This window comes from Astyanax mexicanus, chromosome 6 (genome assembly GCF_023375975.1).
Source record: "Astyanax mexicanus isolate ESR-SI-001 chromosome 6, AstMex3_surface, whole genome shotgun sequence".
NCBI lineage: Eukaryota > Metazoa > Chordata > Actinopteri > Characiformes > Acestrorhamphidae > Astyanax > Astyanax mexicanus.
The window spans coordinates 11,900,490-11,927,111 of NC_064413.1; the positions used below are offsets into that span (position 1 = coordinate 11,900,490).

At 38.1% G+C, this 26,622-nt stretch overlaps 1 protein-coding gene across 4 annotated transcripts in view; it reads left to right on the forward strand.

The window, feature by feature from the left end:
* Positions 1-7,420: 7,420 nt before the first annotated feature.
* Positions 7,421-26,622, forward strand: part of agap3 (ArfGAP with GTPase domain, ankyrin repeat and PH domain 3) — a 224,138-nt gene continuing 204,936 nt past the window's right edge. For all 4 annotated transcript variants that reach the window (XM_022673959.2, XM_022673960.2, XM_022673962.2 and 1 more), the window contains exon 1: positions 7,421-8,205. In XM_022673959.2, coding sequence (XP_022529680.1) covers positions 7,845-8,205 — 361 coding nt within the window. In that variant the 5' untranslated portion in view covers positions 7,421-7,844. The remainder of the gene's footprint in view (positions 8,206-26,622) is intronic.

Genomic DNA, 26,622 nt, shown 5'->3' on the forward strand with positions numbered 1-26,622 from the left:
ATGTAAGTAGTATATATGCAGGTTGTTGTGACAAGCCAAGCAAACCTAGTTGGCATGGGGCCCCCAGATAACCACTGGTTATGAATTAAATGCAGTGACAGTAAATTGAAGGAATGAATTAAATTGAATGGAATGTGTGAGATCTCCTATAAATTATCTTATGGGCAATGTGGGAAAGTTCAACACCACTCTTATCAGAACCCCCCTCAGCCCCTCTCCCACTACTTGCTGATAGTAGCCAGCCAGCTAGTGATTGCGTTTTGTGATTCCTGCAGCAAAATAAGCCAGAAAAGAAATAAAAGCAACAAGGGATACATCTTTCTTTTTCTGTCACTAAAACAAAGATATGCTTATGCACATCTCCTCAGTCTCCAACCAGTGCTACACTGTAAATACACAATATGCTTGAATTCAAATTAATTAATTTTTTTGGCCACATATACATTCAAACAAAGATTTTTGCTTTGAATCAACTTATATTAACTGGCTCTGTTGCCATTAACTTTTTTTTCAAATAACTTTTAGCCATTTATTTGGTTAGTAGGTGTAGCGTAGTGGGTAACAATGTTACCTTCACTAAAGAAGACTAGAGATCAATTCCCTGGTGAGGCAGGCATCCCACCAAGAATACCAAAAAGAACCCTTGGTCAAGTCTCCTAACACTAATAATGCTAACTTGTGTTACACTGATGGGGATAACACTTTCAGCCAAATGATAAGTGTTTTATCTACTGGAGAAGACTTTATTGGACGAACAACAACTTAACATTTTCAAATTCTTTATTCTGTTAAAAAGACATGGCCACCACAAGGGTCTCAGTGGCTCAGTTGTTAGAGAACCAGTCTCTACCAATACCAGCGTTTGTCGGGCTGTTGTCACTGTTTGGCCCTTAAAGGGGACATAAAACACTTCAAGTATTTAGTATAATTCACAAGATGTATTTTCAGTCTAACAAATTTCGTATTTCCCCTGGGTGTAGTAATACTGGGTATAGTATACTTTTTTGGGTGAAGAATGAGAAAAAGGTTCACTTTCACTTTCATACCTCGCCTCTTAAGCGGACAGCTGTTCTTCAGCGGTGGCTAGCGGCGCTGAAGCGCAAGAATCCTCCGGTTAGCTGCAATGCTAGGGGTTAGGAGCGAGCACTTTCTAGACCAGGACTATGGAGGAGAGGGTTTTGAGTCGGGAGCATTAGTACCGGACAAATAAGCTGCAGTGCGAGGCTTTTTTCCTCCGTTTTATTTTTTCCTCTGAACAACTGGGATGTACAGACCGTCCGCGAGAGGTAACTTACCGAAAGTCTAGATAAGCTGACAGTTAAAAGATAACATAGCTAGCTACTTATCTAGCTATCTTACCATAGCTAACCAATGCTAGCTAAATAACTAACGCTAACTAGATGAAGCTAGCTACCCAGTAAGCCTTCTAACTTCCAAACTGAAAGGTTTATCAACCAAACAATAAGAGCACATTGATGACTCAAAAAGTCCTGGACGTCCACAGAAGACAGCAGTGATGGATAATTACAGATTTCTTTCCATGATGAAGAAAATTCCCTTTGCAACATGTACCCAAGTGGAGAACAATCTTAAGGAAGGAGGTGCATCAGTATCTCAGTCTACCCTAAAGACAAGACTGTGTGAGCAAATACATAGGGTCCACCTCAAGGTTCAAATCATTAATAGAAGAGCCATTAAAATTAGATTAGAATAGATTAGACTTTACCAAAAAAATGAAAGAAGCAGTACATTTCTGGAACAGTGTTCTTTGGAAAAATAAAACTAAGATTAATCTGTCCCGGAATGAGACCTCTGTAAAACATGGTGGTGGCACAGGCGTACATGGTTTCCAGTGGCATTGGGTTACTAGTGTTTATTGATGAAATAAACACAAATGACAAATGCAGCAGGTGAAGGTTGATTGAACACCACTGAACAGCTCAGATGGACCATTATTCTATAAGACTTCTCAAATGCAGCTTTTAGTATAAATCTGGAGAGGCAGCAAAACTGAGGGCAAATTATTTGGATGCTTTAATTTTTAAATAATGATCAATTGTTTCTCTGTGAAGCATTATTACGTGTACAAAAGATGCTAAATAAACCAAATTGAACTTGAGAGCTCATTGAAACTGAGCTGAGAGGCTCACACTTACGTTATAATCAGATTAAATGGCATTTCAGAATCTGCTGATGCAAAAAAGGCCCAGTCTTAATCGCTACATCATTAGCAAATTCTCAGGATGTTAAAATAGCTGAAAACGTCAAATTCTACAGCACAAAAGTGGGACTCCGCTAAGCTCTAGCAGCACTTTTGTGCTCTTATCTCCTAATTAATAAAGTTTAATGAGTTGGATTCTTACTCTTTTAAAGAGGGCAACCACAAAACTTTGCCTGCAGTGTCTTCACAGCAGTAGGGGGTTTTCTGCAGTGAGAGTTAGAGATGTGCTCATAAAACAATCTCTGCCAGTGGGGCTAGGTAAAGCTTTAGTCACCAGGAAGGCCAGTCTGGAGTGTGCACATGAGTCCACATGAAACTAGTGGCACTTAGCATGGATTTGCAGTGCCAGTCTTAGTCATCTGTTAGGCCATTGTGATTTCAGATAATGATAGGCTGGGGAAGTGAGCTCGGAGGGGTCTGGGATGCCTGGCCTCAATATTGAGCCTTCCAGAGTTATTGTGGGCTTATTTCAGTAAAATATTGACCTCTGGAGGGAGGTGCCAAACTAATGACCCCTGTGAAGAGTTTGCAATGAAGTAAGTGATTTAGAATATGGGTGAAAAGGGAGAGAGTGGTCCAGAAAGATGCTGTCACTGGCTCAAATCCCGGGTTATGTTGCTTCCCATCAGCAGCCGGAGTCCGAGAGAGCACAATTGGTCATACTCTCTCTAGGTGGGAAAATGGTGTTCTTACCCAACACCATTCCAGGTTTAATGCTGTTTAACATGGGCATCTGATAGCTGATGTATCAGATGGTGAACCAGCAGCAGTTGGAAAAGAGGCAGAGCCTGACATCACATGTGTTGGATGAGGTATATGCTAGTTTTCACCCTCTAGTGATAGGAGCATTGCTAGTGATAGGTGGTGTCCTAATGGGACTGGATAATTCTCCTTCCAGAATTGTAGAAACAAAAGCATATTATTATAAATAAATCATTTTAAAATATATATTGTTGAGGAGAAATGCAATGGGCCCTATGCGTGTGTGGCCCCAATTATTAGGTGCAGAATTGTGTCAACTTTACTACAGTATTTGTCAATGATATGAGGTATTTTGCAGTGTGGTTTTGTAAACTGTGTTAAGCATTTGATAAAACCAGCCTGGTTTACAAAATTGTGTTTTAGCAATAGAAAAAATACTGTAAAAAGTGGAAGGACAGTGGGAAAACATCATCTTCGAGGAAGGAATGTGGTAAATAAAATCTTGAATGTTCATGATTGGTGATCACTTAAACGTTTGGTGAAATCAATTTAAAGAAAAACAACACTAGAACTGTGAAGCTAGTCGGCAAAACCAACTAAAATTTGCATAAAGATTGGACTCTGGAGCAATGGAAGAAAGTCAAGATGTCTGATAAGTTCAGATTTACCCTGTTCTGGAGTGATGGGAGCATTAGGGTAAGAAGAGAAGCGGTTGAAGTGAAAGCCATACAGGCCTCTGGGGGCAGTGCTATGATCTGGGGTTGCTGCAGTTGGTCAGGTCTAAGTTTAGAATGAAAAAGAATGAGGTCAGCTGACTACCTTAATATACTGAACCACCAGGTTATTCCATCAATGGACTTTTTGTTTCTTGATGGCATGGCCATAATTTTATGATTTTATAAAAACATTATGCCACAGCAAATGTGTACTGCACCATAATGAAAGTATAAGTGTTTTTTTTGGTCAGGCAGTGTATTTTAATGTGTCATAATATGTTATATAAACAAACACCATTTTATCCAATACACTAAACATTCTTTATTGTGACATTTAACACTAAAAGTAAGAACAGCCTTAAAATGCTTCCTGGGTAATGGGGCTACATTGGCATGCCAAACGTGTTGGGATAGGAGTATGAATATTGATCATGGAATGCTACCTCAGGGAACGGCTAGGGAAGGCGTACACCTGTAAAAGTTTTGAGGTGTTACCTTGTGAGTGAGGCTTAACACTGGCTGGCATGGATTTTGGTATAAGTATTGTGACTCTAGTATGAATAAATCCCATGTGAGACGTTTTTTGTGAAAAAAAAAGTGCTCAGGTGTTTCTACTTAGCTTTGCTTTAGATCACTGAATTACTGGTCTCTGAAGATGAATATTCATACATGTAAATATATTGCCTCTGATTGGCTAACAGCACTGAAACAGAGAACACCTACCAGCCTCCCCCCACAGTCAATTTTACAGCTCTAAAACTCAAAGGACAAAATGTTTTCAGAGATAAAGCATTAGTTATAAAGATATAGCATTCAATTCAAAGTTGCTTTATTAGCATGACAAATATTCACATTTGTATTGCCAAAGCTGTGATCAACATTTTCCTAACAAAATAGAACATAAAACTGTACAGGTAAATTTGAACACAAGTTTAAGTAAACAATTAAATTAATTATTATAAGAAAAAAAAAACGTGAATTATAATAAAGAGTAATACAGCTTGTAGTTCTGTACAGCTGTGTATCTGTGGTCACTCACTGTCCCTCAGGTTGTAGCAGGCCTGGACGTACAGCGCTGCCAGTGTACAGCACTCACTGTGTTCCCCCAGCAGGTAGGGGAGTTTATCTGAATCGGGAGGTTTATAAATGCAGGTAATTTTTGGGTGAATTTGGTGTAGAATTGGGTTCTGATCTTGGTATATTTGGGACATTGGGTAAGGTTCAGTGGGCAGTGTGGGCACACTCTCTGCTCTTTGGGCAGCCAGGATTTCTTGTGTCTGCCCGTCTTTGTGGCCAGGCTGTGGGCACTGAGCCTGTACCTGGTCAGGGTGGACCTCAGTTTGGGGTCAGTCAGGGTGCTATGGTATTCCGCTGCTCTGTACTGACGGTTTAGGGCCGAGTAACACTAATTTACTCTGAGATTTAGTTTGAGGTTCCCAGTAGCTGATGTAGTTTTGTTAGAGCTGTTTTGTAATTTGGTTGAGTCTGATTGGTTTCTGGTCCTGAGCGTGTGGGGCGTTAGTGTGTGTTAGAGCTGTGTGTGTAAGTGTGTTAATGTGTGTGAGTGTAGAATTCATTTATGAATTTATTATTGTATCCATGATATAAGTCCCATTACATAGCAGGGTTTCAGTTGCCAAGCAAGAAGCAGCTGTTTAATTCTATTTCGGGTGCTTTACTCATGCTATCCAGCACAGTTAATTACAATGTATGTCATTTACTTTAGATTTCTTTAAAAGAACAGTTTTAAATACATTTTAATTAAACTAAATAGCCTATTTAATTCTAAAAATAGCAGCTGCATATATAGAATACTGCACAAGTTTTACCTTTACATGATAAGAAAGACCTAAGGGAAGAACATAGTGTTCTAGTGATACAGCTCGTTTTTTTGCATTTACTAATTAAAATACATCTTGATAACCAACCCTGTGTATAAGAACACAATAGTACAGTATATTGATAAAACTACAAACCAAAAAAGCTTCATCAGATTAGTAAGTTAATAAGCATGGTTGCAAAAAAAAAGCTTTCTATCCAATTGATCTCCGAAAACATCTGCTGTAGGTGGGCACAAATATAATAAGTAATAAAGTAATATGTATTTACTTTCCTGTATGTCTTATTTTATATTATATTTTATTTTATTACTACTTGTAAATATTATTATTTGAACATTGGTGGGAATCAAGTTTTTCACTCACATGTACACCTGTACTCTGTGACATGACAATAAAAATCTTGAATCTTGAATCTATTTAACACTCCTGTTATGTTAATTTCAGCCCTTTTTAGCTGATTACAGAACCACAATAATGCATATAACATATGCAAGATCTTTAATAAACTTTATTAATTTGATATTTATGCACTGTATTTTTGTGTGATTCCTCACATGCTACTTAAGCTACATATATCATTAACATAGCAAACAAGATATTCCTCTGGGAACAGAAGACAACTCCTAGATTAACCTCCATCCACACCACAAATGTGCTATACACAAATGCGTGTGAGGATGTGGGAAAGGAAATGTTAGAACCAATTGTCCTCATTATGTGTTATTATACACCTGAAAACACATATTGCATTAGATTTAATTGTGTTATACTTATTAAACACATTTTTATATACCTATTATAATGTTACATGTACATGTCTATTGCCAAAGTACTTATTACTAATAGAAGATATTGTGCTTATGTGTCCTCTGAAATCATTTCTGAAACTCTCTTTGAGGGATGCAAATTAATATGTACTTCATTTAATCAAGTGAATCAGATGAAACTGAATAAGCTAATTAAAGATTGTTTAAAGAGGCCTGTCTTGTTTTGTTTTCTTACAACCTACAAATCAGAAATTCGAGAAAAAAAAACAGGAAATCTATGTTTGTGTCTATTTAAATTTATTTCAACATCAGATAATTTGAGAATTTGGATAAAAGTTTTTACTTTTAAAAAATAAAAAGTTAATTAAATTACAAATTTTGAAGGTATGTAATTATAGAGTAATGTTTTGGCTGTTCAGTAAAAATACCAGTACAGCCTCCTTTTTTTGTATTTTTATATAGAATAGGTGTATTTCCAGTTATTACTATTCTCACAGTGTTTTTAAACCATTATCTGGCATTCTTAGTACACATATATGCTGTTAAATAATGAATACTCACTTTAGTTGATTTTTATATCGTTTGATGTGTGCTCTGTAAGTCATAATTATGAGACAGTAAGTCATAATTGTGAGAGTAAGTCATACTTATGAGATAATACTTCAGACTTAGCATCTCATAATTATGACTTACTATCTCAAATACGTCTTAGTATGTCTCAATCATGTCTAAGTATCTCATAATTATGACTTAGTGAAGGACTATTATTTTTCCCAAGTGGAATGGGCTTCAATAGAATTCTTCAGAATTAGTGATATACAAACGCAAAAACACAATATCACTGCTGGAAAAGTGCACACACACACACACAACACACTACAGCACATGTATGCAAGTAAAATATGTTGTTGCATAACGGTGAGGGATCAAAAAGATGCGCACGTTGTTTTATCCTTATCCAGAGTCCTCCAATCAGATCGAATTTCTGGCGCGGCGTCACTGACTGTGTTGCAGATGCAGGCGAAGGGGCGTGTCTGGAGGGGCAGGAGAGGGGGCGGAGCAGAGCTGGGCGGGGGGCGGAGCGAGGCGAGGCTGACCAAAGAGAATTCAAACGGGATTTTTTTTGTATTGGAGTTCAGTGTAGAACAGCCGTTCAGTCGGGGAACAGAACCGGGGCGCATTGTGTGCAGCAGCAGCAACAGCAGCAAAACAATCAGCGGGCGACGGAGAAAAAGAGTGAGAGAGCAGAAGATAAGCAGAGGGTGTGAGCAGCTGTCAGCAGGAGAACCAGAGAAAGAGACCCCCAGAAAGAAGGAACAATGGTCCTGAGTCAAGTTTTGGTAATATGAGCGAGAGGCTGCTCGGGTCGACCCTGGCGATCGTTGATGCATCGATTATAATCTCACGGCGGGGCTTCTGTTTTTGTTTTATTATTATTTTAATTAGATTAGAACTGCGGAGCTCCCCGTTTTTCCTCAGCCGTTTCCCGAGCGCGCTGCCTGCCTGTACTCCTCCTTCTCCTCCTCCTCTTCTTCTTCTCACCCCCTCCTCACCAGCCTGCTAATTCCCCCCCCTCAATCATCCATCCAGAACAGAAATGAATTACCAGTCCAGCGTGCCCGTCTCCGTCTCAGTCTCCGGTATCTCTCAGCAGGCGCAGCCGGCCATGCCCGCCCCAGGCCCGGGTCCGGTACCGGTTCCCGCGCCAGTGCCCGTCCCCCAGGCCATACCCGCGCAGTTCGGCTCGTCGTCGTCCGGCGGCTCAGTGTCGGGGCCCGGCGCCCAGCCCGGGGCGGCCGGCTCGCAGTTCGTCTTGTCCAACTCCGCGGCCATCCGGGCAGAAATCCACCGCTTCGAGTCCGTGCACCCCAACATCTACGCCATATACGACCTAATCGAGCGCATCGACGACCTCGCGCTGCAGAACCAGATCCGCGAGCACGTCATCTCCATTGAAGGTGAGTTCAGATTTTAGCTGTGGGGATAGTAAAGTTAAATTTTATTCACAGTCAGAAAGAACTGAATTCACACAGCAAAAAGCTAGCGGTTACGTAGGATAATGAAATACACACACTGTCCAGGTGGATGTTTCCAAGCTTTTATAAAACAGATCGAGACTTTTATTTTGAAAAAACTTGCAGTTAATTTATTAAATATCGTGAATATAATCAACACCTCCCCTAAGCCGCGAGCACTCCATCTCCAACTAATGTGAGCTTTTAGAAGTGGGGCTAATTACCCTTTTAAAAACGTATTTCTTGTTGAAATTGGTTTATTTTTGGAGTCTCTAAATTGTCATGGCAACAAAAAACACTATAAAATGAAGTAAAGGGTTTTGTTTAGCTTGTTGAAGTTGTTGGCTGTTTGTTTTAATTTATCTTGAACGTCCTTGTTTGTATTATGTTTTTTTAGAAATTGATATTAAAATAGAAATAATTTGATTCATAGTAAGAAAGAACTGAATTCACACAGTTACTGGATAACTTAAATAGTAGAATACACAGTGTATAGATTTGCTAGCTAGCTATTAGTTAAGATCTATTTCAAGCTTTTATTTTATATTTGTATTGTTTTAGAAAAACATTAGAATTTTATTTTACCTTATTTAATAGCTAGTTAATATATTCTAGCTAATCAATACCCCCCTAACCCTCCGCCCACTTAAAAAAACAGATTGTGGCTAGCTAACGCTAACTATCTGAAAAAGGGTTGTTCTGTTGTTTTGCTAGTTATACTCTAGTACAAAAGCAAATATGTATTATTTATTTACGCAGATAAATGGCAATAACAAAAGCTAACCATCATGTTTATGTGGGCTTGGTAACTAGCTAGTTATTGTCTTTGTGAGGGTGCGAGCAGAGCTGGCTGAGAAGCTCTAGCGTTAGTGCTTTTCTCTGCATCTGTGCAGCAGTGTTGTTTGGCTAGGCTCCTGCTGCTGCTGTGATCCTTTCATAGATTTCATAGTGTTTTTTTATTTAAAAGGGTTAACATTTAGTCATTTATTCAAAATAGGATTTGTATGTGTTAGAGAGAGTTTTTACATAATGTAATTGAACTGTGGCTGTGAATCATTAGCTGCCCAGACCAGTGTTTGATGTTGATAAAATCTGAAAGAGTTAACAGTAGGTGTGGGCGATGTTGTTTGCATCTGTTAAGAAAAAATTCTATAATATTTTTGAATATATATTTTTTTATATAATTCTCTGTGGCATAGTGGCATCATTCACGAAACCAAATTTTTGGTTATTACACCTTTTCATACCATACCATATTTTTGTTAATTTATTTACTTACTTTTTTGCTTATTTATTAGTTTATTTTTAATATATGTTACATGGCATATTTATATCCAATACAATGAAAGGGTAATTACAAACGTATATTTGCAAGAATATGTAAAAAAGTAAATTGTGCAGTTCATATCCTTCCTGTATTACATTCTTGTTGTAAACTTACTAAAACCTTTGTATTTATTCATTTATTTATTTATTTATTCTGTGGCCTTTTTCCATGCATATTTTGGGTGCTTCTTTGTTCTAAAACACCTTATTCAATTTATTTGCTTATCAAATATCAAAGTCTAAATTTAAGTTTGTTTAATCCTCAGGGATAGAAAAGTTTCCAAAAATTATATGTTTTCCTTCTACAAATATAATTTATGCCATAGTGGTTTCATTTGAAAGGGTTAACACTCAGTAAGGGTGCAAAAGAGTTTTTTTTTATCATTTTGGGTGGGTGAATTGTAATATTTTCACACTACACTATATTTATCATAATATTTTGACACACAGACTTAATAATTGGTTGCTGCAGATTCTTAAAAAATAGTATTGGTATAAATACAAACCTTCTCTTTCCAGTATTTTCAATTTGTATTTGAGATGTGACTGTGAACATCTTTTCAGTGCTGGCTAGAGCAGTGTTTGTTTTTTTCATTTCATTAAGCAGTTAACAGTAAGGGTGGGCGATATGGTAACAATATTGTATCACATTGCTTAAAGACATTCCCACAATACACAATTATTATATAGAATCCCAAGTTTCCCACTTGTTATATAATATTACAGTAAACCTTTATAGTTAGGTTTTACTAGATGCTATTATATTCATAATTTGCTCTAGGGGAGACCATTGTCTGGAGGCTAATTGTCTAAAATGCATGCAATGCTTTTAGATTAGCTACCATTAACACGATAAAGTAAAGCAGTTTTTCTTCATTGTATTGACAAATTTAGAAGTACATTTATAATATATATTTTGGTCATACCATACAGCTGTTACCATTTAATAGATTATATGTGTCTCACAAAGCCAGAAATATGACCTCTCGAGCAAACAGCAAAGAGAGAGTTGAATTATTTGGGTTCCTGAGACTTAGCATGCAAATCAACTCTTTTACTCGTACTACAGGAATAACCTTGCTGAGATGTATACTCTGAGGTTGTTTAGACTACCCAAGACCTTTGTAAGTTTTGTGCAGGATACAGCATGCAGCTATGCCCTTATCTGTGGTTGAACTTGGAAGGCTGGAATTGTGGCCATAGATCTGAGAGCTATCAAACTTAATTGCACTGTTTTTGGTGATTTAGCTTTTAAAATCTTCAACTTTAGAACAAGGACACAACTAGATTTCAGTTTTTAATGATGTGTATTGTGAAAGTGGTGTAAATAATTTGTGGCTTGGTATCTGGTTGAAGTAAAATCAGTGCTAAGAGCCTTAGAGTTCTAATCCAATTTAGCATATGGTGTTAGTTAACCTAATCTTAATATGGATTAGATTAGAACATAGTGGTGGTGATAGATGGTATACGAAGCCTCACATTCTTCAGTTTGTGATGTTCAGGCCATTTAGTTAGCGTTATAATTCAGACAGGTTGAAACAAAATATTCATTACAATCTTGAGTAGGCTATTTGAGATTTCCTCCAAGAAGCGTTTAATTAGATAATGTCTGTGATTATCGCCATCCAAAAAACACACATTCACATATGTATAATGATTGCAGAATTCATTGTCAATTCAATAAGATTGTACTTTTGTACTTTAAAAGATCATCTGGGACCATAACCCTAGATACTGTGTCGCCAGGTGGCATTGTGTCTCAAACCCCACTCATAACTAGCCATGTTTAATACTGCCAGACCAAATCCAGTGTTTTGGCATATCTGGATGGTATCCAGGTTGACTTTTGATAGTCTAAACGGCCAGAAACCACATGAAAACCACATTTGGGGTGGTTTGAAATTTTATTACAGTCAGATTTGTACAGATTCATCTCATCTTTGTTTGGCTGCACTGTTTGCTCAAGACAGATTTAATTGATTTTTATCTTTTTCTACATGTACAATGCAAACAAACAATGACTTTAATCAAATCCTGAGTGATGGAAGTGCAGGAGTCCAAGATGAGCACCCAATGTAATTTACTGACACCGACCTTGTTACCACAGCAACCCGTAACAAACATTTGTGATGTTCAGACATGCAAATCTAATCGGAACACTCTTAAATTACTGTGAAGACTAGTTTCAGTCTAGTCTGAACATATAGTATAGTTTAGTATAATGTTAACATTTAATTCTCAATCCTTCTCTTTCAAAAAGGAAAAGTTCTCTGGGATTGTAGACCAAGTCTCAGAGACCCTGTTAACACCTGCTCACTGCATGTGGCTAATATCTGGATTGTACCACATCCAAATTTTAACAACATATATGATTATTTAGACTTTTTTTCTGTAGTCAAATGTATCACGTTTTTCAGACTGAAATCAAATTGCTGTGCGGGATAAAACATGCACATTTGTTTGTAGGGAGACAATTATTACTGCAGTTTTGGCTGTACTGGGAGGAGTTTTTTGAGAGATGGATGAATTTATACTGCTGTTACATGTTGCTCAGATGCATCCTAGACCACCTCCTGAAGTGGTTTGAGTAATTGGATTCTTATCTGTTTTTAAATGTGTCTCCTGATTTAATCCTGATATTGAAATCTTTCTAATTTACTTTACTTAAGGCGGTGTTAGTTAACCATATTTTTTACAGGGCTTAACGTTGAAGATGGTGGTGGTGTTGTTAGAAGCCATTAATAACCTGCTTCAGATTCTGCATTGTGTGTAATATTCAAGAAGTCTTATTTGAATTGTATTTCAGAATGATTGATACAAAACCTCTAGAATTATAATCTTGAGCATGCTATTTTCTATACATGGTTGATCTATGGAATAGCTTCCAGCAGCTAAAACTCATTTCGATTGGTTAAATTATTCCAGTATTTTACAGAAATAATGAAAAAACAATCCTCTGTCCAATCAGAATGGAACTTAAGTATTCTGAAAACTAATTAAAGATTAAAATATTGCAAGATATAACGTTTTGTAAGGTTTGTGCATGGTCAAACATGTAACACGTTCAGAATGAAACATGGTCAGTGATGTACCTTACTGGCAATCTTCTTAATCTTTTGCATAATCTGACATTAGGATCATGTCATACTCATAAATAAGAAACTAATGCTGTGAGGAAATTGCTATGTTGTCGATTAGCCTTAATGTTATGGTATGGTAGATATCAACTTCTCTATAGCATGTTAGGTTTCACACATGGTAATGGACATGTATGTCACTCTGAACAGTTTAAGCTGGTGCCTCCACACTGAGTCAGTCTGCCACTCAGACTCTCTTGTTAGCACATTATTATTAGGGTGCCCATGAATCTCAGCTACAAAGGACATCAACAGTGTCTTCTTTCTATTACAGGAAATAGAGCTGTGACTAAGCCCTCTAAAACAAATCCAGTTAAGCAGTGGTTTGAGTCTATGATTATGTTTAACTCAATGGCTGTGTGAATTAGAGTCTATAATTGTTGTGCTTTAACGAGGTGAAGTCATCTTTTGCATTAACTGTCCAAATTATTGCCGGGCCGCGCCTTTCCTTTTTGACTATTTTCAGCATTTTAAAGAGCTATAGTTGCAGGACAACCACAAATATTTTCCTTTGCTGTGTTATTTGCTCTTTAGTGCTGCTGTCATGCAAATGCGTTCCGAATGCGCTCTTTCACTGAACATGCAGCTTTCCGAAGTGGGCTGCCTGAAAGGAAAATTGCCGCTTGATGAATTTGCATATTCTTTGTTTTGTCATAAGCGGCACAAATCTCTATGCACAATTTGTTTGTTTTTGAGTTTGTTTTTCCTGTCAGTGTTTTTTATTTTTATTTATTTTTTGCTGCTGTTGTAGTTCTCTTTAGCTTTCGTTACCAGACAGGTATGGTAAAAAGTGCGATGTAACAGGAGCCACACCCACAGGACGCAGAGATTGAGGGGATCACAGGAAGAGTCACTGAATAAACGATTAATATGATAATTGTATTCAACCACCAATATAATAATTACTTGCAATCAGAATGAATTATGAAAATACATTTTTAATATTTAAAATTATGAACTCAGCATTTCAGCATTAAAATATTAAAGGATATAACATTTGTAATTTGGCGAGCAAGACCGCTGCATCGATCACCGTGAACAGGGTCCCACTCAAGAAGATCACACAGTTCAAGAACCTGGGCAGTGATGCTGACACCCTCCCAGATGTCCTGCTACTGCAAGATGCAAACATGTGCCCCTAAAAGGCAAGATCTACAAGACCATCACAAGACTGACCGTTGCCCTCTACAGTTGTGAGTGCTGGCCTGCAGTCTTGAGGCCCTGCCCAGCATAGAGATTCGAATGCTCCAATGGAGCCGTAGCCTGACGCTGCACGACCACATCATAAATGCCGACGTCCGAAGACGTACGGAAATCGCACCCATCACAGGCAAGATGCGAGAAGCAAGAATGTGGTGGTACGGACATGTGGTCCGAAGTGATGAGGACTCTGAGGCCAGGACTGCCCTGCACCTAAGCCTACAATGGAGAATCCCTGCAAATATCCAAAGAGGGATGAGTGAGTGGACCAGATAAGAGGAGATATGCGATAGCATCTCCCTCAAAAACACCCTGGATTGAACCAAACTTCCTTGGGACTAAACTCGAGGAAGAAGTCTATGACGTTTATGCATGATACAAAATGTTGCTGTGCCCATTACTCTTTAAAGGTTGGATTTGGGGACACACACCCAGGACAACACCCTGTCTTACTGAAGCTTCTGTGAGGTAAATAAATGAGTGAATGGGAATTGCACAAAGTTTGTTTTATTACACTGTTAAAATGAACTGTGTGTGTGTGTGTGTGTGTGTGTGTGTGTGTGTTGCTCGCGCACGCGTGCAAGAGCACACACCCACCTGTATGCCTGGACTGCAAACTTGCGCCATGGTCCTGCATTATAGCTGAGTGCCTGTTGCTTAGGAACCAGAGGCTCTGTAGTTTTGCTGAAGATCTGAAGAGAAGAGGAGAGAACTCAGATGTGATTGTTCTGTTTCATTGTCTACTCTAAAAGCATGAACATTTGTGTTTTACACACTGTTTTGCCCAATCTTTTGCCTGATTTGCTAGTGGATGCTAATTATGATAAACTGTGTGATGCACTTAAGTTATTAAACATGAGAAAATGGCATGTTGCATTATGGATCATTTGTTTGGTACATTTTTAGTTTCATGCTGCATTTTAGCAGCTTGATATCATCATATATGTGGGCTGCAGCTCAGTATACTTGATGCTGATTGGTTTGTGAAATGGCATGTGTCAGAAATTGGTTTTCATATAGTGTTTTCAGGTTGACAATTTGCCTTCCCTGGTGTTGTGCTGAATTTTGCCTCTGCCAAAATTCCACTCCCTTCAATGCACATATGTTGTGTAGCAGAATGAGCATTACTGATTACCCTGGGATGTATTTTATTACTTTTCTTTTTTTTATTATTATTAATAAGGGTTAATCTTCAGTTAGAAAAGACACAAGTCATTACCATTCATATGTTGTTTAGATTTTGGCTGGTTCTTTTTCTTCTGCTACAGTTTGCCTACAATATGGACCAGGATGAACATCTCTTACACCTCCTACTGTTGTTTGTTGTTGACAGAAAAATCTTGTGACATCTACACAGCTCCAACTCTTCTGATAGGGCTTCTGTGTCTGTAAGAAGTTTTGCCCATTCTTCCATAAGATCATTTCTGAGGTCAAACACAGGGGTTTAAAGAAATTACCTGGCTCATTATCTCAGTTCTATTTTACTCCAAAGGGTTTTATTGTAACCCTTTGTGGGACAGTCTGCAGAGTCACGTACCATCAATAACCTGCAAGTGAGAAGTCAGAAAAATCGGAATTCAGGACATACTAATGTTGAGGGGAAGGTCACTTTGCATATCTGGCAAGGTTCCATACTTCTGAATGGAAAAATATTTCTCAGTAAACATGGGTTACCACACTGTTGCCACTGGGAAGCTCTCAGTCATGAAGATCAGGTTTCCCTGTTCCAAAGTTCCATTTTGATGTCATGGTGGAATTATGAATGGAAAGAGTATGTATTTTTGGCACTCTGAGGGAAAAATATACTGCAGAGCAAGCCTTCTCAAGTGTATGCTTCAGCATTTTTGTGTGCGCATGGATTTCAGTCATCAGCCTCATCTGGTTATTCCGAAGCAAATCAAATAATTTTACACTGCTTGAGGTCAGGAATACTCAGCCCAACCAATGACTGTAAAAATGTATATACCAATTTGATGTTGGTTCATTTTGAAATATTTTATTCTAAATACTTTAAGTATACTAAAAATGAGACGCATCTTATTTTACCACTCTAGCAGACTTTGAGTAACTGTGAGTGAGAAAAAAAGAAACTTGATGCTAACTTTAGTTTTTCTATACCAACTGCCTCGTCAGACACCCCATATACAGTTGCAGGAAAAAGTATGTAAACCCTTTGGGATTATTAGGATTACTTGGATTTCTGCATAAATTGGTCATTAAATGATCTTCATCAAAATCACAACAATACACAAACACAGTCTGCTTAAAAAATATGTGAACCTTTGGATTTAATAACTGGTTGACCCTCCTTTGGCTGCAATAACCTCAACCAAACGTTTCCTGTAGTTGCAGATCAGACCTGCACAACGATCAGGAGGAATTTTGGATTATTCCTCTTCACTAAACTGTTTCAGTTCAGCAATATTATTGGGATATCTGATATCTGAATCGCTCTCTTGAGGTCATGATGCCACATCATCTCAATTGGGTTGAGGTCAGGAAGGCGCATTTTCTTCTGTTGAAGCCATTCAGTTAATGATTTACTTCTATGTTTTGGGTTGTTGTCTTGTTGCATCATCCATACTCTGTTGAGCTTCAGTTGCCATATGATCTTAAGTTTTGCAAAGTTTTGCAAAATATCTTGGTAAACTTGGGAATTCATTTTCCCGTTTATGACAGCAATCCTCCAGGCCCTGAGGCAGCAAAGCAGACTCAAACCATGATGCCCCCTCCACCATATTTCACAGTTGGGATGAGGTTTTGATGATGGTGTGCTGAGCCTTATTTCTCCACACATAGCGTTGTGTGTTCCTTCCAAACAACTCAATTTTGATTTCCTCTGTTAACAGTATATTTTCCAGTACTGCTGTGGAGTTTCCAGGTGTTCTTTTGCATACTTCAAGTGTGCAGCAATGTTTTTTTGAACAGCAGTGGCTTCCTCTGTGGTGTCCTCCCATGAAATCCATTCTTGTTTAATGTTCTCTTATTGTAGATTTGTCAACAAAAATGTTAGCATATGCCAGAGATTTCTAGATTTTCCAGAGAAGTTTTTAGCTGACACTCTAGGATTCTTCCTCCCCTCATTGATCATTCTGTGCTGTGCTCTTGCAGTCATCATTTACAGGACGACCACGCCTAGCGAGAGAAGCAACAGTACTGAACTTTCTCCATTTGTAGACCGTCTGTCATACCGTGGACACATGAACATCAAGACTTTTAGAGATAATTTTGTAACCCGTTCCAGCTTCATACAACTCAACAATTCTTGAACGTAGGTCGTCTGAGAGCTCTTTTGTGTGGGGCATGATTCACATCAAACAATGCTTCTTAAGAACAGCAAACTCAAACTGGTGTGTGTTTTATAAGGCAGGGAAGCTTTAACCAACACATCCAATCTCATTAGATTGATTGGACTCCAGTTTGTTTGACTCCTGGCTCCAATTAGCTCTTAGAAAAGTCATTAGCCTAGGGGTTCACATACTTTCTCCACCCCTCACTGTGAATGTTAACATGTGTTCAATAAAACCATGCAAACATAAATATTTTTTGTGTGGTATTAGTTTAAGCAGAGTGTGTTTGTCTATTGTTGTGATTTAGATGAAGATCAGAACACATTTAATGACCAATTTATGCAGAAAATCAAGTAATCCCAAAGGGTTCACATACCTTTTCTGTGTGTGTGGTGTGTGTGTGTGGTGTGTGTGTGTGGTGTGCATATATGTGTATGTGTGTATATATATATATATATATATATAATTTAATTGCCAGTTAAACATAAAAACCTTTTTCTTCATGGTGTTTTTTTTTTTTTTTTTTTTTTTTTTTTTACTTAATTTGATTAGATTAAACTCATGAATACACTACGTAAAGTAATATCACGACTGTGAATGACTAATGTTTAGTGTTGATCAGGAGTCATTTGCTGGTAATGGTCTGCTCTCATGTAGAGGCTTTTTAGTCAAGTAATTATTTAAACAGGACGTGTCTAGAATGCGAAAATAAGAGGCAGAAGCACCACTTTGCCGCATAGAGGCTTATAAGAGTCATCCTTCTGTCTTCTGAATCTGCCTTCTTCTGGGAGATGATTGGCCATGTTTAAACTTTTAGCTCAGAGACTCTCTTGTTGAACCGTGTTTTGATATATAAATTGTGTCTGTCCAGTTGCACTCAATCACCATATTCACAGCCATATCCACAGTTATACTAATGAGCAAAATTTTTAGACCTGACTTTTGACCCTCACTGGGTCAAAAGACCTTTCCGCGAGTCTGAGAGGTCGCTGGGTTGGACAGCACACTTGTGAGGCAGTTCTTTCCATAACTTGGTGCCACTGCAATGACAGTCTGATGCTGTGCCCTATCTAAAGAGCATAAAGTAGGCCTTTGTAGTGGTGAGACAAAGGCACTCTCTCTAGTTGTTTGACAGTCCTGCTTTTTTCTGAAGAGAGCACGTGTCTTTTGGCTTTACTGGAGGGGAATTTATAGTGACGTAAAGGTCTAAGTGTTAAGGTTTTTTAGTCTGGACAGCAACACATTTCTAATGACAGATGATGCTTTTACAGTGACAAAGCCCTAAACTTTCCTTAGAGAGAATCTTTATTAATGTGCTTTGATCCACTATCTTTAACGTGGGGTCTATGACACCCACTTGGCCATAGCCAGGAGGTCTACAACGTTTTTGATTGAACACAAGGTAACCGCATGGCCTCCATCCACGTGTTGAAAGCTGTGCACCCCAGTCCAGCACAGTTTTGCGCAGATATTTCCAGTTACAGCTGAATTCACACTTTTAACCCCAGAAAAACTCTCTTATTTACCTTCTAAAAAGCCATTTAAATGCCTGATTAAAGGGCTAATTACTGTTGTTTTGCTGTTTTCCTTTGGTTTTGAGTGCTCGGCGCTGACTCAGCTCTTGATCAGTCTGGACGTGAGACAGCGTGAGAGTGGGGGCAGGACTTGTGACGTCATGTGCTCTGCATTGTTTAATATTGTAATATAAGAAAATTTGATGTGCAGCCCTATAATACATTGTACAAAATGAATCCTTTGGTCTCTCGAACACTCAAAAAACCCATCAGTGATCACAAGATGCTTTATAGGCCACTTGAGACTGACATGCTCATTTCTTCTCCAGGCAGACAAAGCACTAAGATGTAGTAAATGTGGAATGTCACTTACAAACACATTATACTGGACTGCCTGGGAGTCAATGACTGCAGACTGTGAAGCCTCTCATGAAACTTCTGTAAATGTTTCCACCCAAAGTCTGTATGTTCTCCCTTACTAATTTTCTGTATTTAACAACAACAAATTATAAAGTGTATGTTCATGTTACAAAATTAATGTTTTGGTGCACTTATTATTAAGTGTGATATGTTCAGAAATTTTGAGTCAATATATTACATTGGAAATTTAATTTAATTCTAATGATTATTTAGATAATGAATGCATCTTCTGTAGCAGAACTTGTGGTGAGAAAGCTTGCTGAAGTTGAATGGTGCAGTGCTGGCTTGGCATCTGGATCAGCAGGAGGAAGCTTGAGATGAAGAACAAATGCCAGCTAGGTGGAGTTTGAAAAGGCGTTCCTGACAGGCAGCATGCTGAAGCTCTGCGAGGAGTGCCGGATAGGCATCTGGACCAGTGTGCTGGAGCTCATCTTTAGTGCCTGCAGGGCTGCTGAGCAACAGATGGCCTGTGACATGAGAAGAGGCTTTGCAAAGCTGGGACTCAAACCTGCCAAGGAACCCTGGTTCTCCTCGGCATGGAGACAGGCACTTTCTCACTGTTTTTCCTGTTCTCCTTCTATCTTGCATGCATTCATACGTGTGCACACTTTGCTTCTGTGATTTGCTAGGAAGGAGATCGGACTGATTGTAATACCTTCAGGCACGTGCATTTAATCAGGATGTAAACGTAAAAAACAAAGTTGTGAAAAAGGCTTAAATTGTGTACCCTAATGAAATTCACTCCAGCAGCTTTTTGATCCTAATGCCACTGAAAACTCCACAAGCTTGTCTAGTCTAGATTATTTTACCTACCTCCGATACTGTGTTTTTCTGTTATTGCACTTCATACCTGGCAACCTAGGATGTGAAAATAGGAATAGGGCAGGAGCACTGGGCAGGATCAACCTTTGTTCTATGCTTTTCCACATCATAGCTAACCTGTTTATAACTAGAAAGCAAAATGGCCCACAAGAAATCAAAATTCAGCTTTTCCTGAAACCTTATCTTTAATTTCTTAAGTGTGGACCCTACACACTTAAGAATAAGGCCTGAGCTATAGCTATTGTATGCCTGATTTTGTTCTGTTACATTTCCTCACTTCTTTACCCAACAGACCACAAGCAGGTCTAAATCTCTCAGAGGTTTGGGAATACAGATCAAAGTCTTCAGCTGATGTGTGCCGATGGAACAGTTTTGGACGAATGACGCTAACGCGTATGTGTGGGCAGGATGCAATGTAGTGTGATGGCATCAGAGTCATGAGCTGGAGACTCACCCTCTCAAACAAGGTAATTGGAGTTGCACAGTCTATTTAGGGAGCTTGAGCCCACCGCAATTAAATTGAATTTCTAAGTGATAATTATAGAACAAGGCCATGTCAGTTTTTTTTTTTTTTTTTTTTTGGTTAATTCAACCATCAACTTTCAAGGACATTCTTTAGCTGTAAGCTCTCTTTCAGCCTTCCTGTAAACGCAAAGGCAGCACATGGGGCTAGGACTGGCTGGAGATTTTATTTTGTCTTAGCCATTAATTTGGCATCCTGTGATAATGCAATTTTTTCATTAACTTATCTAGTGGATAAGAGTAATTGAGAGTCGAACTTTTGTCATGGATTAGAGAGTATGTAGATCAGAGATAGGGTTGCAACGGTATGAGATTTTCACGGTATGATAACCGTCTCAGAAAATACCGCGGTATCACGGTTATCACGGTATCACAGTTTGTTACATATATTATTAAACTGACCCTTAAAGAAATTACAACAAAGGTTTTTTGTTCAATTAACTATTTATTGTAGAAACCTGGAACAACTATATAGATAATGTCTCCTTAAAAAAAATAAACTGTACACCATTAGGTGAAGGAAACCAGGTTTTTCCACTACTCTTAAGGGCATTAAGGGTGTATAGTGTATATAATTATATATATATACACACACACACATACACACACACACACACACACGTGTCACACATTACATGTGCTCTAAAAAGTAAAGATCCTGTATTTAAAATATTCAGTACAATTATTTAAGTTTAAATTATTTAATATCTGATAAACTGAGCCTGGGTCAGTGTCTGATCAACAACTGTTGTAAACGTCCATTTTACTGCCAAGTTGGTATATAACCAGATGCTGCAGAAAGAGGGGATTTATTTCTGACATGATCCTCACAATAGAGATTTCTATTTTAAGGCTTTCACAGCGAGTCTGGTTTTAACACATGAAAAACAGGCACGTCAGAATTTAAAAATGAACGCATGTAAATGAATGGCATTTTTCACGTCCAGTCCGGCCAGGACCTTTACACGGACACGTGAATCCATCGTAGCACGCACTTCACACCTGTACCTGCGTGCCCAAATTTCGGATAACTCAGCGCTTTTGCGGGCGCTTACCGCATGCGTTGTGCACGACTACAAAGAGGTTTTATTTAGGTTCAGATTTAAATTATAAACTAAACACATACTTTGCGCTGCACGGCGGGGTGGTGTTCTTGGAGATGGGAGAACAGGTTTGACGGATGTCCACCTTTAGCTGTGACTTTACGGCCACATTGATTATAAATCGGATAACCATCCTCGGGTGCGTTCGGCGGGTCTCTGAAATAGCCCCACACTGCTGATTTTAGTTTAGCCTTTTTTTAGGCGGACAGAGATTTGTTTAGTCTGATGCATGTTCTGCCGTTCTCACCGCTGTGTGCTGAGCAGCTGAAGCGGAGCAGAGTTGCGCATGCGCGGGTGAGTTTCTCCGCTGGCTTGCCTTTTACCGGTAATAAGCAAACACACACGGTATGATAACCGTGCATTTTAATACCATGGTATACCGTGAAACCGGTTACCGCTGCAACCCTAATCAGAGACTGTAAAAAAGATGGACACTGTGTCGCCGTTCCCGTTCATTCAATGAAAATAAATGCTGTGGGGATATAAACATTTGACAATATAAGCAAATAAAGGAGGTAGAATTACAGTATATTGGAACAAAACGTGATTGAAAGTTGTCTGTTTTGCCATTGAAACCTAAGGGGATGGGTGGGGTTACACAGCTTTCTGAAACCGAACAGCAGGGGGCGCCCGACCTGTGGTGGCTTCACTTTTGAGAGATGATGCTCTGTCCAGCTATATACAGTCTATGACGTAGATGATCTAATGATATCTGCAGTATATATACAGTATGTAGATGCAAGTGTTAAAACATGAACATTACAAATTTGATTAACAAAAGGAATGAGACTTTTTAGGGCATTTTTGCACCTGAAGTAGGGAAATGTACCTCAGTCTGCAAAAAAAGCCAAAACAAATAAAGCTTAGGAGAAAGGTCACCTATCAGCAGGACTGGTATTGCCAGCACAAGCCCAAACAGTCATGCCTGAACAAAACAGTGAATATTTAAATAGCCAAAATAAAGTAATGCATCAGACATGAAGATCCTGGTTTTTGCAAAACTGGTGGAAGCATAGGGTGTCTTTACACCAGTAGTTTCTTTTAACAAGTTTTTTGGTCTCCCTTGCTTTGGTTTGGTTTCACACAAGGAAAACTGCAAGTGCAACAAAATAAGTCACAACAAATCATGTGAGCACCTTATCTCCGTTTATTGGCTGGAGTTGTCTTATCAAACTAAGTCAAAATAAGTATTCTGTTCTGTTGACTTTAATGTATTTTTTTGGGTTGCACAATTTGTCTTGCAATGTACTGTGTGTGTGTGTGTATGTATATATATATATATATATATATATATATATATATATATATATATATATATATATATATATATATATATATATATATATATATATATATATATTTTTTATACTGTTCACTTGTGTAATTGCTAATATTTCAGTAATTTCATTATTTGTGTATTTTCTGCAATAATAAAACAGTTGTTTGTAAATGTTAACTTTTTGAGTTATTTCTCTAACCTAGTAATCAATTTGTGCATTTGTATAATTCATAGTATTTTCTGCCTCATGCCGTCATACTAAGCATTCTCTGTGTTTCAGGTATTTTTTGGTGTTCAGTTTAATGAGAATGAAACCCTGCAAATATGAAAGCTTGATTCTCTTGGAGCTGTTTAGTGGGCGTCACGTGGGGGTGGAGTGTTGGCTCTGCTCGTTTGAAAATTTCACTGATGGTTGTGGGTGTCTGCCCTCAGCACTGATCTCAAACATACCACAGTACTCAATAGTTTAGCAAGCTTTTGGAATTCAAGAGCCCACATAATATTATAACACAGGTTAGAGAGTTACGTTAGGCATTTTTGGTTTCAATAGTCCCAGATTGCTGTTGTGTAACTAAACAGATACATCATTATGGTGGACTTGCCTAATTTCTATAATATGTGTCCTCTCGTGCTCGACTTTATATAAAGCCACTATTTATAAAGCATGGATTATGGCCTTAATCTAGAGATGCATAAAATGTTTATCAACTGGATTAAATAAAACATTCAGCTTCACTTTTCACACTTTACATCAGATTACTGTGTTTATTATCTCTTCACAGGCTGTCTGTATTCCAGCTGACTGGAACAAGCTGTACAGTGCTAGTATAGTAACTTCAGCTAGTTTAGGTAACCAAGCCATAGCATTTGTTTGTTTACTAAGTGACTGGCTGGCTTTCTCTTTTAAAATTCCACTTATATGTAACTTCGGTAATGCTGCTCAGGTGTATTTATGACCAGAGGTGGAAAAAGTACTGAAAAGTTGTAATTAAGTAAAAGCACCTTTACTTTGTTAAAATTCTACTTAAGTAAAAGTACCCATCTAAAAATCTACTCGAGTAAAAGTAAAAAAATTACTCAATTTAAAATGTACTTTGAGTAAAAGTTACATAGTTACTTTTAATGATTTGATGTAAAGTACAACAAATCATAAATTAAATCGTTTTTAATGAACTATTATTCCACATTATAATTTGGACCTTTCAGGCAGTATTTGTTCAGACCACCCCATAAAACATTTTCAAGAAAAAGTGGCATAGGTTTCTATGATTTTTTTTTTTCTCTACTGTTATGTTTTAACTGCTATTTATATGTTTAACATTCAGGTAGACATGCTTTCTCAGGTTTGATGTGGAAGTTTTGAACGCTGACAGCTCTGTCTGGCGGGGCACATTTTGCATTGCATGAGGACATTATTGTCTCCTTACTCCACACGCCAGCATCCGTGCGCTGGCACATCCGTGCCAAATATAATATTTTTTAATTCAGACAATTGTTTTTTTCCCCCAGCATTTTATTTTTTACTCAGTAACAGGGAGTTTTCCGAAGTAGTGAAGTAAATTACTTGTGTCTCAATGTACTTGAGTAAAAGTAAAATTACCTATTTTAAAAACTACTTAAAAAATTACAAATTACTCATAAAATCTACTCAATTACAGTAAAGTGAGTATGACTGAAATTGCACTGTTGAGGTAAATTTGTGACGAAAGTTTCACTGCTTAACTAGAATAGCACTATTGAAATTAACCCATGATTAGTATAGCACTGCTAAGTGTTTCATAAGTATTTTTAAATTGTAATTTAGTAATTGCTTTAATAATTTTACATTACACCCATCACCCTGCCATCACCACTACTTCCTCCTCATCTCCTCTTGTCCCGCACTCTTCTCCTACTTTCTCCTCCCCTTCCCTCAAACAACAGTGTGACTATGAGTGCCGTATCATGGAGTACGCTGGAGAAACAGTTGGATACATTTGGCACCTCACTGAGAATTTTCTCCTTCCAGCCCTTGCTTTGTTCTCTTGTAATGGCTGGTGTGTGTGGCAAACAAGGCTACTTTATGCTTGTAGTCCTCCAATCTGCTCAAGCAGAGTAGCTAGTATTGTTCAGAGTCCAGCATTGTATAAAAAGTGTACCACATGCTTTTTTTTTTTTTTTTTTTTTTTTTGAAAGGTCATGTCATTGATCGGGCCCTAGGATATCCACAATGCAGACAGGCCTGTGGGAAATTCAGATTTACAGCTGTACATTGGACATGAATACGTATAAATCTCCACATCTGCGTCGATTAGCTACGGTTATGTTTTAATTTTGGAGCAGACAGTAAAAACACAAGATATTTCATGTTTTTTCACTTCATCACTGCGTATCCTCTGTTTTTTTTTTTGTTTTGTTTTTTTTTACATGGAAAATACAATATTGATTTCATAAGACCCCAATTTAGATCCCTCTTTACTTTAAATTGTTTACAAGTATTTTTCTAAGGGGTGAATTTTTTGCCACTGATGCATTGAGGTTAGTGGATCCAGCAGACCAGTAGTAGACTGCTGACTGAGATCAGCATTAGTTTGTGCAGTAAGGCTCAGGTCAAGATCTGTGTGATACGTTTACTCCAGATTAGCAAAACTCTGGGCTACTTTCAGTGATCTGCTCAGGGACTGAAACCTGATCCAACTGTTTACTTCACCTCTTCCTGTGCTCCCCAAAAGCTTAGCTGAGCAGTGGGGGCTGCCCGAACACACGGCAAAAAGCCCCACACCCCCTTTTTTCCCTGCTTTTCTGCTGTCTTCTTTTAGGCGGGAAGCTTGGAGTCTCCTCAGCGTGCGGCCTCTTGTGGTCTTTCTTTGCAGAGTGCAGAAGTCCCATGCTAAGGAGCTTCTGAAATAGAGCAGCTGACTAGCTCAGAGCTGTTCCTTTCCATTGGTACGATAAATTTGATTCCTGTACTTGGGTGAATGCCATCTTAAATTAGAAATGTGATTTTTATTTATTTTTTTTTTTTTAAGGCCCCAGTGCCAGTCATTACAGTCATTTTTTTCACCTCAATATCTAATGAAGTGTTTGTGTGTATGTGTGTCAGTAAGATAAAAGAGGATGTTTTAAGGGTTTTCAGCATTGTCCTTTCAGCAGCGGTCATGTCTTTTTTCACAGTAAAAAAAAAGAAGAAACAAACAACTAATCTGTTTTTATCAGTTCTGATATAATTTTATGCCTGATATACAGTGGGAGAAAATATAGCCGCAAGCGGCAATCATCGGGTTCAAGCTCCAACTTGCACAATGGTGCCTACTGGAGCATTGAATGGTGATGTGTAAGAAGGTCTAATATGATTGGAGATGCCCTGTCACATTTAGAAATTATCAAGTTTTTCACCTGTTATTAATGTTGAACAGAGGCCTTTCAACCTGATCAGTGCTTAAATTCACATGTAAATCTAGTGAACTTTGTAGGATATTCATTAAGTGAGTTAGAACTAGTCAAAAGGTGTCTACATGTTATTGGTATTGATCAGGTGGCTTCAACCAGAATGTTCACAAAGTGGTATTCAGATTGACCTTTGAACCTTTGCAGAACAAGCTGAAATGTTTGACCAAACAAGTTTAAATTAACACAAAGGAGTGAATGTTCTGATATGACATGTAATTACGAAGTTATTATAAATCTAGTTCTGAATTAAATGGCGCTTCATCAAGCACCAACTAGCACAATGGTGCCTACTAGAGCATAGGATGGTGATGTGTAAGA